The sequence below is a fragment of the Bos taurus genome, chromosome 8 (genome assembly GCF_002263795.3).
Source record: "Bos taurus isolate L1 Dominette 01449 registration number 42190680 breed Hereford chromosome 8, ARS-UCD2.0, whole genome shotgun sequence".
In the NCBI taxonomy this organism is placed as follows: domain Eukaryota; kingdom Metazoa; phylum Chordata; class Mammalia; order Artiodactyla; family Bovidae; genus Bos; species Bos taurus.
Window position 1 is genome coordinate 98,791,016 of NC_037335.1, and position 16,755 is coordinate 98,807,770.

Consider the following 16,755-nt stretch of genomic DNA (forward strand, 5'->3'; position numbering starts at 1 on the left):
TCTATTTTTAACACACTGTTCAAGCAATTATTTGGCTTCCTAATTTTTTTTTTTTTGGAGGGGGGCAGGGCTTTCTGCAGAACTGTTGAGAATTTCTTTAGTGGAGTCTTAGCTGAATGTCAATTTCACCTCTATTTCACCTTTTATATACTCTTGAGATATCTTAAAATGCAATGCCTTTCTATAAAAGGACAATATGAAGGATCTTTGTGGGGATGGAAATGTTCTGCATCTTGACTGTATCAATGTCAATATCCAGGTATGATACTGTACTACAGTTTTGCAGGAGGTTACCACTGGAGGAAACTGTGTAAAGGATAAATCAGATTGATATTATTTTTTTACAACTGCATGTGAATATACAATCATCTCAAAAATAAAAATTTACTTTAAAAAGTGAAAAAGAAATGTGCCACCTTTCATGTGCAAAGAGGGGACTTTCCTTCATTTAGTGGCAATTTGCTTTTCCTCTATCTCTGCCCTCCTTATACCTTGCCTAGGAATTTGTTGCCTCTGGTAGCAAAATGCTGCAAGCAGATCATCCTAGGCCTATTTAGGGTTATTTACCTGGTACTTTGGGAAGATTCAGTCAGGCAGGGAATTGACTTACAGCCAAGTTTAGGAAATATTGATCAAAAGGGATCGATACGGCTGCTCGGGGAGCTCTTTGATGAGATCGGATCTTAAAAGACTAGTTAAAAGCTACAGAGTCAACGGCAACAAGAAGGATCTATCATTAGCTGAGTTCAGAGTAGGACCCAGGAGGCTCGAGTCACTGACCTGGAAGGATGGTGGGATATTAAGAGGCAGGAAAAACAAAGGACTCGTGCACTGTCCTTTTTCCTTTCTCTTTGTTGTTAAAGAGAACCACTTTCAGTGGAAGTGGTAGACCAAGAGATGAAACAGGCAAGCAGGTTTTGAAGGCCAAGGTAATTACCTGTCACGATTGCAAGACTTTCCGTCCACACGAATTACATCAATCTGATGACACTGTCAATTCACTGTTATATCTTCTGAGAGATCACAGAAAAACAATGGATATTTACAAGGTCAGTAAGTAACTGAGTTTCAAAAACGCAAAAAGCTAATCCCTTTAGTTCATGGAATTCTGAGTACGGTTTTGCCAGCAGATAGTATTCCAAAAGAAATGACTAATTTGTGAGCTCTCAGGAAGGAAGAAGGGGATCATCTCAAATGAGTGATTCAATATGAAAATAACTCTCAATCTCTGCTCCTTTGAAAAGGGTGCTGTTGGTGCATGAATGCCTGAATGGAAGGGTGACTAGGCTGCAAGAGAAAGGGTAGGGGGATGGACAAGGTATGGAGGAGGGTTATTAGCTCACTGGTGATGGTGATGAACAAGGTTACAGACAACTGGTGTGGAGGAGGGACAGACAGACAGACACTACACTGCTGGTGGTGGGGGGTGACATCTTAGTAGTTCTGGATTTCGGTGTCGTGACTCTTCAACATCATCTAATAAGTCCCCTGTAGATGTGGATCAACAGGGTCCCAAGTCGTGGAATAGTTAGCAGTGAAAGGCCTTAAAGTACAGATGGGCAGACAGACTTCGGGGTCAGAATTGAGTGACCACCTCTCAGTTGTGTGACCACTGGCAAGTTGCTTGGTTAGACCTAAGCCTGAGCTTCCCCATGTGAGAAAAGAGTATCACAGAGCAGTCAGGAAGATCAAATGACGTGACATATGCAGAGTTTGAAGCACACACCTGGCTACTAGCCCCTGTATGTTTGTGGGGATCAGTGTCCACCTACCAGAGTTTCCAATATCACACGGCTAGACCGTCCTCTGTCCCACTCAACATTATAGCAATGCCTCCAATGAGAACACCATAGGTACACTGAATAATATTCATGGGAGGCAGATGAATCCAGAAGATACATGGTGGTCAAAGTCCTGTTCAAGGGATGATGCTCCCAGCTGGGTATGGTTGTTCAGATTTTTTCAGACCAGCTCAGAAGTGATGGATTCTTGCCTGTCATCTGGTGAGATGTTTCCTTTAGAATGAATGTAACATAATTCATCTCCTGAACAGACATTCATTGAGCACTTGCTATTCATCAGGCATCAGGGAACAAAGGAGAGTGTGACACAAAGCTTAGACCTAAGGAATGTACCACCTCCAAGATGAGATGAATAAGAGAGGCATAAAACAGTGAGTATATCATTGACATACTTGGAGCCGGGGGAAGTAGTAGAACAGAGCACAGCGCCTAGCTCGACTGCAGAGCTGGGTGGGGGCAGTCAGAGTCCCTGGGAGAAGACAGCGATCATGAGCAGAGGCTTAAGGGATGAGCAGGAGTTGGGCAAAGAGGATGGGAGTGACAGCATCCTCAGCAGAAGGAACAGCATTTGCAAAGGCACAGATGGGAGTAACAGCAGGGTATGGTGAATGCCAGGAACTGCAAGCAGTTTGGTGTTGTAGGAGTTTAAACAGGAGGGTGAGAAATGGGGGGAAATACCCTAGTTGGAGCAACAGGACAGGAACAGATAGCGGGGGAATTCCAGAGAAGGCCTTGGACTTCATCCTGTGGGTGATGGAGAACCCTGGCAGATATCAAGCCTTGCAAGGATGCAATCAGATGGCGTTTTAGAAAGACCACTCCAGTGGTTGTGAGGAGGATGAGCTTGTCAGGTGATAGGAGTCAGGGAGATCAGGAAAAGGGTACCTCTCAGCCAGAAAGAAGATGCTGCTACAGACCACTGTTGATAGAGAGGAAATGTGGATTGACAGACAGATGCTAAGAAGGCAAGCTGAACAGACCTGGGGACTGCCTGGATACACAGGGCAAAAGGGAGAAGAGTTGTATATGACATAAATTCTTATCCTGGGTAGGAAGAAGAGAGTCCAGGTGAAGTTACTTTTTTTTTTTTTTCCAGTAAAATAGGATGACTTTAATTTTGACATGTGATGCTTGATATGTACAAGGATATACAGGGTGAAACATCAGTATAAAAACTCACAAGAGTTGTCTGCATTACAGAGAATAGCTTCAGAGTCAACAGCACTTATAAAATCTTAACAAGATGAGAAGAGCGGGTAGACTGATAAGTGAGAAAAGCAGCGGGCAGAGGAAGAACCCCTGGAAAACACCAATCTTTCACAGGCAGACAGGCACAGAGGCTGGTACAAAGAAGAAAAAGTACAAGGGCTAGAGTCAGAAATCCCAGAAATCAAGGGACTAGCTTCAAGAAGCTGTGAATGGGTGATTACTGTTGTCAGATGTAGTAGAGAAAGGTCTGCGAAGTTGAAGGATAAAAAGCACACACTTCCTTTAACAATTAGGAGGTCGTGTATGTATACTGGTTAGACCTCTTGGTTGCAAACAACTGAATCCACTCGAGTTACTTTAGGCAGAAAGGTATTTATTAGAGATTATCAGACAAGCATACACAATCTCCAGGAGGGCACAGACACAAGTGTGGAGGTCTCTGCCAGGATGAGCAGCTGCCAAGGCAAACACCCACCCTCACCGTAGGACTGTTACAATGGAAACCCCCTGCCATCTGGGACCAGGTCATAGAAGCCCTCACCAGAGCTGCCCTGGATGAAGAAACACCTCGGCTACTGTGCCTACAAGTCATGCCACTCTTCCTAAGAGCAGTCTCATTCTAGGATGAGCTTGCTCCACACCACCTAACTCAATGTTCACGTCAGACTTCCAAAGTCCCATCACCTACCTCATCCACAAACGATACCTCTGTGCAGTGTCAAATGAAGATGGTGTCCAAAAAAAAAAAGAAGCAAGAATAGTCTTTATTGCTCAGAAACACAATTGGAAAAAGGTATCAATAAAATAAAAAGATTCAGAACACAATTACTTGTATGCAGCACAAACACTGAGGATCAAAAGGTCTGCTAAAGGAAACACGCGTAAACAAGGGCCTCGGGAGAGTTTACAGATGATGGGCTTGACCAGGCCGCGCCTGCAGTTGATTCTCTCCTTCTGGATAGACTTTCGTGGTAACCCCTCCAAAAAAGGTCAGATTTCGGCAATAAACTATCTCAAAGGATGGCAACACATCTTTAAAAAAAAAAAAAAAAAAAGGCTTGAGAGGGCCAAATTACCGTTACATATATGAAAATGGCACAAGAATTGACTTCACAAAAATACTAAGAAAGGGTCTCGAGCCTACCTATCAAGAGGGAAAAAATGACTTACTTGGGAGCTTGGAATGGGGGGGAAATAAATATTTGGGTACAAGTTTTATTCTAAAAGACAACATACTGATTTCTGGTTCTACAAAAAGACTGTAGCAACACCCTCCTGTCCTCTTGCCCAGATGCTTTGGCACAACGTCATTAAAATTTTATATGCTTTAATTTGAGCCATCAATGGGTCTCAGATGCATGTTGCCTTATATACATATATATATATATATATATATATATTTTAAGCTTATTTATTTTAGCTTTTGGCCATGCCTCGAGGCAATGCAAGATCTTAGTTTCTCAACCAGGGATTGAACCCATGCCCCCTGCAATGGAAGCGTGGTGTCTTAACTGCTGGACTGCCAGGGAAGTCCCTGTAGGTTGCTTCTTAAGAAGTCTAGGATAAAAACCAACCCTCAAACTCTGCATATTCTGACAGTGTGTGTTCATAATTATGTCTTCTGAAATCATGCAAGTTAGCAGCACCGATCATTAAGACATTAAAAAATTATTCTTGTACTTGAGCAGTAACTTCTATAAAGACAAATGCTATGCGATTTATGATTAATAAAACTGCTAAAATTCAAAATGGCTAAACTGCTTTAAGATAGGAAATTCAAAATCTCCCTGTGTTTATATAACCTCTAACATGTTACATACTTTATTTAGCTTCTGAAAGAGGTAATCCTCTGTTAGAGAAAGTCTGAATGTTATATGCTCAGCCTAAACATATTAAATGTTGACAAATCACAGAATTTTAGAGCTAGAGAAGACCTTGTGCTCATTTAGTCCAACCTGCTCTTTTCGGGCAGGGAAAACGAGGCCAACAGAGGGAAAATGGTTTGTCCAAGATCACACAATGACAGCAGCTGGGCCCCAGTGACCCCAATCCCCACCGCGGTACTACATGATACTCTCTCTACAGAGCAATCTTCCCAAGTTTTCCTGGGTTTATTTGGTCCCATTCATTAAATAACAAAGAAACATAAGGTACACGGCAATACAATAAACACAGACTTATACTCCAATTTTAAAATCAGAATATCAAAACGATTCCTGAGCCTTTAACTACCTTCATTTTATTGAGAATGCAGTCCACAGTGAGTTATGACTACCTATCGTGGTTACGTGCAAATATTTACACGGACACTGAAAACACCATTCAGAACTATTCCTCGGAGACACTGCTACAAACACGTCCATGTGATGCAAGGCACTTTCCATGGGATGGAATGAAACTATGATGGTGAATGGAAGTAAGACGCTTCAGTCTCTCAAAGCGCAGTCATGACTTTATCTCGATACATCATACTTTGCTTTCCTCCTAAGTTCTTCTGGTTCTGGTCGTGGACATAATCGAAATGGCTGTCATCTCCACTGGCTGACGCTTTCCAGTGCGGCCTGTCATCCTGAAAGGATGGCCTGTTTTGTTTGCAGAGGGAGCAGTTAGTGGCGGGGGTATGGAAGACAATCAGAGAATTGAGCGAAGCAGCATAAGCACAAAGGAAACGGGCAGGGGAAACCATGAACGACATGAATGCAGGTGGTTTTCAGAAGAAACGCACAGATTCTCTACTTTCGAGTGTTTTTTTTAAGTTCAGACGGTCTGGTCCTCTATCAACTTCCAAGCTGAGAACAGCGCTGCCTGTGGCTGGGCCATCATCCCTCCAAGGGTGTCTAAGGATCTAGTCAGTCTGGGAAAAGCTAGGTGATGGTGAAAAAGGTTCCTTTTCTATGGGGATTCTCAGAGCTGTTGCCATGGGAACGTACACCGTGAATGCCTTATTCAGCCTCTTCTAAAAGTGCTGGACCAAACATCATTCTCTTTTCAGGGAGAGTCTGATAAAATACCATATGCTGGGTCCCACCCTCAGAGATTCTGATGCCGGAGGTCTGGGGTGGGGCTGGAACTCTGCATGGTCAAGCTCCCGGGTGGCACAGATGCTGCTGGGCATCAGGGCCACCTGTGAGCTGCACTGGGCCAGCCTTCCTGGCATTCCCAGAGAAGACTGCCTCGCAAGGAAACCAACGTGGTAAAATAGGCGAAAATCCGTGTTACGTTTTATAGGCATGAGGTTAAATTAAAAAGCATTTATATGAATCTCTTCCATGCCTCATGTCTGGAAAAGAAATGGTCTCTGCAATACAGAAACTTTTAGAGGTATTAGTTCACTAGTCTAACTTGCTTTTCAATGTTCCATGGACATCAAGTGCTTATGATCAAACCGCACTGTCGTCCTACAGGATCCGCAACAGACGGGGTAAGAAAGATCAAGAACTAACTGCTCTCCTTGGCCTTGTTCTGAACGGAGGTTTTCCCATCACTCCGTTCACCATACTTTCTCAAGGAGCCAGGCTCGCAATCTCACTAAGAAATAACTTTATACAAACTGAATTCGCCAACTATGTTTCTGAAGGAGCTTCACACACAAACACCCATTAAGACTGATCTGAAATTCAAATCTTAAAAGGAACGTTTGCTTTTATGAAGCTGGCATTAAAAAAAAAAATCCCAAGCTTAATCATAAATACAACAAAGCAGATGCCAGTTTATCTGGGAAGGACCACAGTCGGTTAGGACACAGGTGGGCAAACACGACCCTCAGCCTAAACCCCACTGTCTGTTTTCATAAATAAGCTTTCCAGAACACAGACAGGCCCATTCACTTCTGTATCCTTTGCGGCTGCTTTCAAGCTATTCAGTACAATAACAGGGTTGAGTAGTTGTGATAGAGATCACAAAGCTGAAAATACTAACCATCTGGACCTTTACAGAAAAGTTTACTGACCCCAAGGTTTAGAAAAAAAATTCACCGTCAAAGAAAGCAACCCTCTACTCCATCCTTGGTGGAAAAAAAAAAAATCCTTTCAAAAAAGTCCCACAACAAAAATCCCTGAGCTTTAATCTGTCCTGAATTCTCAGGACAGAAAAATGTTACTTAAACTCTAAGCAACATTTCAAACAGAAAACCAAATCCCAAATACCTGAGGTTAGACTGACTAAAACAAAACAAAACCAAAAAAATCCCCTCCCAGTTCATTTTATTTCATCAAGCATAAGTTTAGTAAATCTAGATCCATTACTGGCTTCTTTTGCTTTGCAAATTACTCATCTCTTCCAGGACAAGACAACTCTTTTAACAGCGGTTTCTGATGCAGAATTTCAATTCACCACAGAGTAGGAAAGGACAGCTTGGAAAAGGACAGTAGAAGTAGAAAAGGACAGCTCTGGGAGCTCAGGTACTTACCTTACGTTGGGAGAGTGGGGGTGCCACCGAGGTTGGCCGGGGTGGAGATTGGGATGATACTGAGGCTAGAAATAAAATACCAAACTGGATTACTCGATGCCCTTTTGGTTTCAACGGTCTTCACTGGCTGTGGATGGAGAGGCTCTCACTGGTGCCTGGCTAGGGGAGTGGAAGTTTCCCAGGATATCAAGTTTCCCCCATGACAAAGGTTGGGGGCTGCCCTCTAAGAAGAAAGGTGGAAAGCATCTGCCTTGAAAGGGTGCCCCAGAGCACCCGGGGCCGGGCAGCATTCATCTCTCCCGAGGGAGCCGAAGGAAGGGGCCAGAGAAACTGGGAGAATGGGGGTAATTTATTCTTTAGAAAAAATTTCTGCCATGGCTGAAAAGGACGACAACTGTGTGTAAACAGTCACACTGCAAACAGGACTGGACAGGGGACGACGCCAAGGGAGCAGAACTGTGCGCGAACTCTTTCTCTCGTTTAAACACTTTTCCATCAGGTGATCCAAAAGTAAACATCCCCCGGAAACAAACAAAACCACAAACCATCTAGATCCTGATAAAACAGAGAGAGAGACGTAGTTTGCCCATTTTAACATGAAAAAAAAAAAAAAGGACCCAGACGGGTGACTCACAAAAATGGCCAGGGGTCAAAACAAGGCAGGCTTGGGTGGGTGGCAGGCTGCCTGCAGCTCCACTTCTGGCCTGCAGGGGGCAGCAGCCATAGACACTGCCAGAAGTCCTGGGGCTTCGCAAGCCTAAACTTTCTATGGGGCAGATGAGGCTTTCCTGACACTGAAGTCACTACAGTCTAGCCACTATTACTCTTTTCATCATTTCTTCCCCTTCTTCCTCCCTGATGTTTCTGTTAATAAGAAGGAGTCCATTTTCTATTATGGAAAATTCTCAGCCATTCTGTTCATTCAGGGTCTCTGGACCTAAGATGCCCTCCTGGCCTACTGTGTATTCAGCGGCCTCTCTACTTCAAAGATTCGGTCAGCAAGACCGCAGCCACCAAAGGACATCCTACGGGAAAGTGGAATCTGGAGGAAAATCTCAGTAGCAGAGTCTGAAAGCTGACCAGGGCTTCAGAATCTCCTGGAAATCATCTCTGCACATGTCTCTCTTTTAGGGGCTGCAGAAGACCAGAGAAGTGATAGATGACTCGCCCAGAGCTGGGCAGTTTCAGGCGTTTCAATCACACAGCTAGGCTCCAAATGAGGCTCTGCCAACTGGGTCTGCAACAAGAGACTAAGCTAGACTAAAAATGGATCTTCTAACACCTCGTCTTCAAACACAACCAAGTCAGATGCACTGGAGAGAGGTGGTCACCCTATCCATAAAGCCCTGGAAGAAGGATATTCCAGAACCTTCCTTGTTCTCCTTCAGAAAATTATATACCCTCTAAAGCTGTCCACCTGATGCGAAGAGCTGACTCATTGGAAAAGACCCTGATGCTGTGAAAGATTGAAGGCGAGAGGAGAAGGGGATGACAGAGGATGAGATGGTTTGATGGCATCACCGACTCAACGGACATGAGTTTGAGTAAACTCCGGGAGTTGGTGATGGACAGGGAAGCCTGGCGTGCTGCAGTACATGGGGTCACAAAGAGTCGGACATGACTGAGCGACTGAAATGAACTGAAAGCTGTCAAGGAGCATTTTTTAAAGTTAATCCACATGGTTCTTAACCAGGGCAATTATGCCCCCCTGGGGACAACTGTAAGGAGGTATGTGCAGTTTTGCTTATCATAATGACTGGAGGGTTACCCATAACTCATTGGCAGAGAAGAGGGAAGCTCAACCTCCTGGAAGTCTAAGGACAGTCCCAAGCAGTGAAGAACTGTTCCTCCCCAAATGCCAAGAGCCCTCTCATTGAGAGCACAGCAATCCATCGTCCGCATTTGGCTCGGCTTGCTGAGCTCAGAGTAACAACAAGGCTACAACACTGTCCTCCTGGAAGCCCTTCTCAGCACTGAGATGCTTATCTGCCCACTTCTCAGGGTGTTCTCTGCCGACTCAATTTATTCCCAACACAGCACCTGTAAGGCTGGCAAGGGGAAAGGGCCAGTGGTTGCCAAAGATGTTAAGAGATGAATACCATCCGGGTAACGGTTTTCATGGATTTGATCTCAATGAACAACTGCCTTGACGTTCACTAAGAGCAGAGAATGCAGAGAAAGGGCACACCTGTGAGGCTGCCAGGGCAGAGGCAGCGCTAAGTCGGAAATGCTTTGCTTTGCTTATTTTTATCTTTTTCTCTACTTCAAGCACTAGTGACCCATTGACAACATTCTAGCCACTCACACCTGAAAGTCCCTCAAAAAAAAAATTATCTGTAACTAAGAAGAACCAAGAACCCAAAGAAGTCAAGAAGATTGGGAAACCTGGCCTTTGCACTACCAGATACAAAGCACTTTTTACACTTATTCACAATAACTCAGAAGTCACATCCAAGTTCTGCACGCAAGGAAAAAAGATTTCATGTACAGAAGACAGTATCATAAAATTCTGAAACATCATTTGGCGGTCTCATGAAGATAATGTACATTGGACTGGGATCTCAGTCCCATCTAAGGAATTAATTAATCTACAGTAACGAAAGATCCAGAAAGAGACTGATTAAAATAAGGCTCCAAAGTGAACTCATCATGGAGTATTTAATTACTTGTGACATTCAAAACCAGACTGGTGACAGGACACAGAAACCCAGGAGAGGAGTGTCCCTTGGACATTCACACCTGCCCAGGACAAGAAAATTGGCCCCACATTAGGGGGTCATCAGACATGGGTGCTGCCTCTCGGTCCAGGACAACCAAGGAAGCCAGGAACACACCATCAGCTCAGGGTCCTTGCCTGGTCACTCATGAGAACCACCTTCAAGGCCCTGACGCTTGCCAATACCGGATCCTGCCCACCCTAGAGTTTCAGACTCAACCAGTCCAGGGTGAGCCCCAAGCACCAGTTAGTTTTTTAAAGCTTGCCAGATGGTTTGAACATGCAGCGCGGCTGCACGATTTCCAATGAGGGGCTCAGAGAAGGCTCTTTGAAGGTGATGGTTTCCCAGCAGATGAGCGCAGGTGAAGGAATAGTGGGAAAAAATTATGGGGCAAAGATGATGTGATTCTCTAAGACCTGAACCCATGCTGTATCCTAAGGAGCAGAGACAATACATACAAAAGTTAAGCTGGACCCAGGTTGCGGAAGGCTGTGACCAACCAGTGAGAGCTACCCATGGGCCGTGGCTGACGGGCAGGCACGGGGTTCGGGCCAGCAGCCATGGAAACCCACCTTTGCTCCTTCTGCAGGTAACAGGCCTAGCACGGTGCTTATAAAGCAGGTTCTAGAAACTACCACTCCACGAATGGTAATGGACCCACCACCAATAGAAAGTGGTGGAGAAGACTAGCTGTTTTTATGGGGGTTGGGGGGGGCTGTCCAATAGTCAAATGATTTGGGGAAACCCTAGATTTAAAAAAAAAAAAAAAACGTGTCTTCCTTGAAGGACTTCTTGGTACTTTTGACACCCCAAAGGGCACTGGAAGATCCAAGAAGAGAATGAAGGACGAAGCATTTCCCAAATGTGTGACCACATCCTTTCCTGGAGGCGCATCTCCAGGGACTCATGTTCCCTGGGCCTAGAACACGTGGACAACAGCTGCCTCCCGGGAGGACCCGAGAGGCTGTGTCTGACCACCCAGAAAGTTTGGACGTATGTCCCTGTTTCTTGCCAGCGGACAAGGTAAAGAAGAACAGGCAGCTCAGAAAACCAAGAAGAAGGAGGGGTTGGAGAGAAGGTTCTCCTCTTACTGTTTTCTCAAAAAAAAAAAAAAAAACACATATTGCTGTTATTTCTTCAAAACCTGGTTACAAGCATAATGACTGCTCAGTGTGGAGAATTTAGACACTAAGAAATATGACATGAAAACCTTTAAAAGCAATAGCTCACCTGGTAATTATGGACTTCAGGATTTGTTTTAGAGCTAAAAAAAGAAAAAGAAAAATTGTAATAGCCTGTAAAGCAGATTGATTACTGATTTATTTAACAGCTATAAACTAATTTAGGATGCTGGCTACTCTGTTAGCAACTTTTACAAATCCTATTTCTTTTTGGTTACCAGCAGTTTAACTGAGTACATAATTGGGGAAACTAAATAGCAGCTCTCATTAGTCACTTAAAGCTCACAAATTTTAAAAAAGCTCACAAATAAAAATATCTAGGTAAGATCCCAGAATCCCAGTTGTGATGTTACATTTTGGAGGTAAGAAAGAGGTCCTTTCACAGTTGGGCAAACCAAGTAACTTTAGTGCCCGTTTCAGGTTGCCCTGGCATCGCTGGGTGGCCCATGGTATCAGGCAGCTCCAGTGACGCCCAGGGCTTTCTCCAGTTGACAGAAGAGTCGCGGGTCCCCTCTGAGCATCCACCACCACGGGCCCCACTTCTCTCAACAAGGCAGCCATGACATGGCCACCACTCTGGAAGGTTCGTTCCATATAAGGTTCTGTCCTGGGAACTTCACATCTTGTCATTTAATCCACACAGCAAGGCTATGAGGTGCATACATGTTACCACCTCATTTTATAGATAAAGGAATGGTTGTCTAACAGAGGAGTTAAAACACTTGCTGGCTAGTCCACGGCAGAGACATTCTTTGCATAATCTCTAGGCCCCCTTTCTGCTAAGCCACCCTGGCTCTCTGAGAACCTGAGGAAAGCTTCCAGGCTCCTCATGCACGATCCTATGTTGACGGAATCTGAAGTCTAACCACTCTGGTCGGAAGTATGGACAGAGACAGCTGGTGTGAAACACAACGCTTGGCCAGAGAAACCACAAACCAACCCAAGCACAGCCATCGGGCTACGCTGCTAGGGTGGCATGTTCAAAATCAAGGTTTCTCCAGCAATGAGAAGGAAACCCATCATGGCTATGAGTCTTGCTTGAGGTCCAAATAGTCCTGGGCTCCAGTTTTCAGAGAGGGCAGTGCACAGTGCCAGGCTCTAGGCCAGATTCACCCCCTGCTGCCCTTCCCTAGGAGGGCTAAGTGTCTGCAAGATGCCGTACTCCTGACATTACCTCGGTCCTCAGAGCGCAATTGTATCCCCAGCTCCCACAGCACTCCTCCCCACCCCAGGATCCCACAGGCTGTGAAGAGCAATTGAACAGCTGCGAACAGTGGTTATTAGCTCATTTGTTCCTAAAGGGTATATTTACTGGGGTTGGTTTTTTCCCTTGGTGGAGTTGTTTTTTTTTTTCTTTTAGCTTGTTGTACTTCCTGATATATATAATCTCTACTAGATGCTATGAGGAAAATGTAATTTTATTAGGGAAAAACAAACAAAACAATCACTTCCTGAGTGAGCAAAGGATAGAAACGTAAGTCATAAGCCCCTGAGAATGAAAAGCAAGACACACACTAGCCACCACAGGGATCCTGGAAACACAGCAAGCTTGTGGGCCTAAAACTAACCCACGTGGGATCCCTGAGCTTTCCTCTTATTCTCGAGGTCCAAGCCTGGTGTGGAGCAGTTCAACAGGCCCCTGGGGGCCTTCGTGAGATGCTGGGAGCTGAACCCAGACACAGGAGTCAGACACCTGATGCCCAGCCGAACGAACGGCACCGCAGGCAGCGTGTGCAATCAGAGATGCAAAGCTGAGTTTCCCAGCTGTGTTAACACAAGGGCCAGCTACGTTCTCCAGAATCTTGGGGTCCCTGAGGTGTCTTGAGGCTGCCTGGGCGTGGGGTGGGGTGATGAGCAGCAGTTGCCAGCCCTGCCTTCGGGTCCCAGCTCAGCAGCATCCAGAATAACGCCAACTGGTCTGTTCTCTGTCCTGGAAAACCTTCCACGGCAGGTTTCCCCTAGGGGGCCAAAGCCAGAGGCTAAAGAAGTTTGAAAAATACTTAATCGAGCCCAACCTCTTTGTTTTCAGATGAGAAAAAGGAATGCCCAGAGCTGGTTAGTGCACCACTGGGGCTGGGCAAGAGGCCTCCCAACGTCTCATCACCAGCCCGCTCCTCCGCACGCTCCGCCAACTGCTCAGGGTGCACAGCGCCCCAGAGCTGTGCTGACCTCAAAGACCACCCTCTCCAGCAGCCTGAGCCCTATGCCTGGGATGGCCAGAGACTTCCTAAACAGGACCACCAGTGGCTGAAGCTTGGACCCAGGGGCGGAAACAATTATAGTCTGGGGTTCTCTAACATAATAGCTGTCCACCAAACATCAAAGCTCACATAAGAAAGCAATTGTTTCAGGGAGAGAAAGGCACATGCCAGGTGGGACAGACTGGGACCTAGATCCCCCCGGGAGCTTTAAAACCACAGATGCCCGGTCCCCACCCCCAGAGACTGATTAGCCTGGGGTGCGGCCTGGCCGAGGCTGTCACCAGCTCAGCAGGTGATTTCAATGTACAGGAAAGATGTAGGCCACCTGTGTGGTGGGGGTGGGGCGGCAAACCACGCCCCACGGGCCAAACCTGGCCCACCTGCTTTTGTGAGTAAAATTTAATTGGAACACAGTCCCGGTCATTCACTGACATCCTGTCTGTGTTGCTTTCATGCTCTAAGGACAGAGCAGAGTGGTCCTGAGACAGACAGCAGAGCCCACAACATCTAAAATGTTTACTACCTGGCACTTGACAGAAAAAGTTCGCTGACATCTGTGCTAGAGACTTTCAGTCTCATGACGAGTTCTCTTCCTGCAGGAATGTCACTGGGTGTCTGATAAAGGTCTTCCACATGGTCTGACATAAAACCCACATGTCACTGAGCGAACCCAGCTTTTCTCCGGGAGCTTCGGCTTTTCCATAGCATGGCCCCTCTTTCCCACCACCGCCTGCAGAGCCGTTAGCACACCCTGTCTGTCCCACAGACGCCGATCACCTTCGTCACCACTGTTACAATACCCAGAGCACAAAGCCACTCAAGCAAAGCAGCTGTGCTTTCCAAAGTAACAAACTATCTTGGAACGTTCTATTGTGTACCTGTTGAAAGCCAGGTGGACCATAGAGCCTGGCAGCAGAAAAAGGGGGTGGGGATGGGGACCATCAAGGGCCTCACTTCATGATTTAATTGTATTAAGGATAAACATCACCACTGCAAATAAATACAATAATTCGACAGCAGAGCTGTCCTCAGACTCTGCGGGCACTTACCAGAACTGAGCTGCTATCACTGGGTTACTTGCTTTAAAGGAAAAACAGAAAAAATAAGACATTTTAGAGAGCTTGACCACTTTGGACCACTTTTTACCAATGATTGGGGAAGAGACTTCCATGATCTCAGAGCAGTCCTGATCCCAGGAGGCAGACTCTTCACCCTGGTTACTTCTCCTTTCTGGAGAAAACATACATCACCTTCTTGCTGTGCCCCACCCTCTGATTCGCTCTGAAAATGATCGCTGAGCTAGTTCTCAGGACCAGGAGCCCTAGGACGCAGAGACGAGACAGTCCCTGCTCTCAAGGAGCTCACAGTTTTCTTACAGATAGAGACTGCATCGGGAGATACTACAAACGGAAATACAAGCATGAGCCTGTGCAGGGGAGCTCAGGGCAGACGCCTCCAACCCAGCCCGGGTGTGAGTCTGGAGAAGGATCATGGACAGAGATAGATCTTCTGTATCTAGACTCCATTTTGTTATGTGAAAACTGGAGCACGGAAAATCGTTACATGTTTCCCGAAGAGGCCAGAACTCTGCCTGGAGAAAATGTCAGGAAAATAAAGGAGGAAAAGAGATTGGAGACCAGGAAGGGAAGTGGAGGAGAAGCACAGAACCATGGAGTCAAGGCCCCTCCCGACTGCAGCAGCCACAGCCTCTGTGTCTGCACACCTCCAGGGGCTGGGGACTCACTCTCTAAAGAGGGAGCACTATCTCTGGCCGGCCACATCAGAAAGTTCTTCCTTATACCGGGGTGTTTCTGGGCAGCTTTGAACCAGTAGGCTATAAGCACAGTGCTCGCCAGGGAGGTGAACACAGCTCTTGGGACAGAGCATGCTCTCGCCTCTCTCCCCACCCCATCATCTGTCACTCCCAGCTACTGCAATCAATCACCCTTCAAGGATCCACCACCCTCCCTGGACACACCCCCACCCTCTCAACCTCTGGCCTTTCTTGAAAGTGAGGCCACGTTCCCTGGGCTCTGGGGATTTTCCCCCCAGAGAAGCAGCCAAGAATGTCTTTAGAGAGTTTCTGGTCACCAAACTACTGCTCCGTTGGTTTACAAAAGAAGGAAACTGCGGGGAACGCAAGGTTAAAGATTCTAGAATGGGAAAGCATAGGCGCCAGGTCCCACAAAGGCCCGAGTTACACAAGAAAAATATATGGAATGGCCACTACACTGATATCCAAGCAGGGGACAAGGGAGGGGTAGGGAGAGTGCAAAGGTTCTGCTATAAAAGAACAAGCATCTTAGTGCTAAACTCGAGGTCCTAAATGAAGGAGCAAGCAAGTACGGGCATGGAGAGCTAGGCTTTGGGACTGTAAACAATCCTGGACCGCTCATCTTCTGACTGCACCTGTAGTGGGTACTAGGGCCATACACGTGCGTGGCCACAGTAGTAAACGACAGACCAAGCTCAGGGAAGGGAGGAGTAGGGCCCACATCCCGGGGTCTGGCTAAATTCAAGGGCGGGGAATGTTTGGATTAACTGTGGGCCCTGAGTCCAGTATGTAAGAGTTCTGGTTCTCCTCTTACAGAGTCAGAACTCTGGTTAGCACGAGACTGATGTCCCCACGTGAAACTGCAAGATGGAAGACAGGACTTCCCTGGTGGTCCAGTGGTTAAGAATCAGCCTGCCAACGCAGAGGACGTGGGTTTGACCCCTGGTCTGGGAAGATTCCACATGCTACGGTACAACTAAATCTGTGTGCCACAACTATTGAAGCCCACGTGTCCCAGAGCCCTGCTTCACAAGAGCGACGAGAAGCCCACCCACCACAACTACAGAGTAGCCCCCCCTTGCTGTAACTAGAGAAAGCATGAGCACAGCAATGAAGCCCCAGCAGAGCCAAAAATAAATAAGTAAAATAGATTTAAACCGAAAAAACCACCACCAAAAAACCCAAACAAAGAAAAAGATAAACTGGAATATGGAGGAGAGACAGGGACAGTTTTTCCCTCAGAGACACATCATCGTCTTCCACAGGCAAGAAACAAGTTCACCAATGACATCTCTGAGGTCCCAGGTCCCAAAGAAGCAAACAGGCGCGAGAAAGGAAATATGGAAAAGGGAGAGGAGATGAACGCACCCAGTGGGAAAGACTGAAGACAGATGGATGGTGAGAGGAGCTTGATTCCCACCAAGAGAATCCCACTGGGGTTTTGCTGAAAGATTCATCGTGAC

General features: G+C 46.3%; 1 protein-coding gene across 10 annotated transcripts in view; it reads right to left on the reverse strand.

Moving 5' to 3' along the window:
- EPB41L4B (erythrocyte membrane protein band 4.1 like 4B) overlaps positions 1-16,755 on the reverse strand; it is a 138,391-nt gene that overhangs the window by 60,636 nt on the left and 61,000 nt on the right. For 9 of the 10 annotated variants that reach the window (XM_024996311.2, XM_024996312.2, XM_024996313.2 and 6 more), the window contains exons 13-15: positions 14,568-14,598; positions 11,367-11,400; positions 7,420-7,484 (exon numbers count right to left, since the gene is read on the reverse strand). In XM_024996311.2, the coding sequence (XP_024852079.1) occupies positions 7,420-7,484; positions 11,367-11,400; positions 14,568-14,598 (130 nt within the window). Of the gene's footprint in view, positions 1-5,107; positions 5,594-7,419; positions 7,485-11,366; positions 11,401-14,567; positions 14,599-16,755 lie in introns of those variants that run through there. The other variant, XM_024996321.2, reaches the window with a different exon arrangement.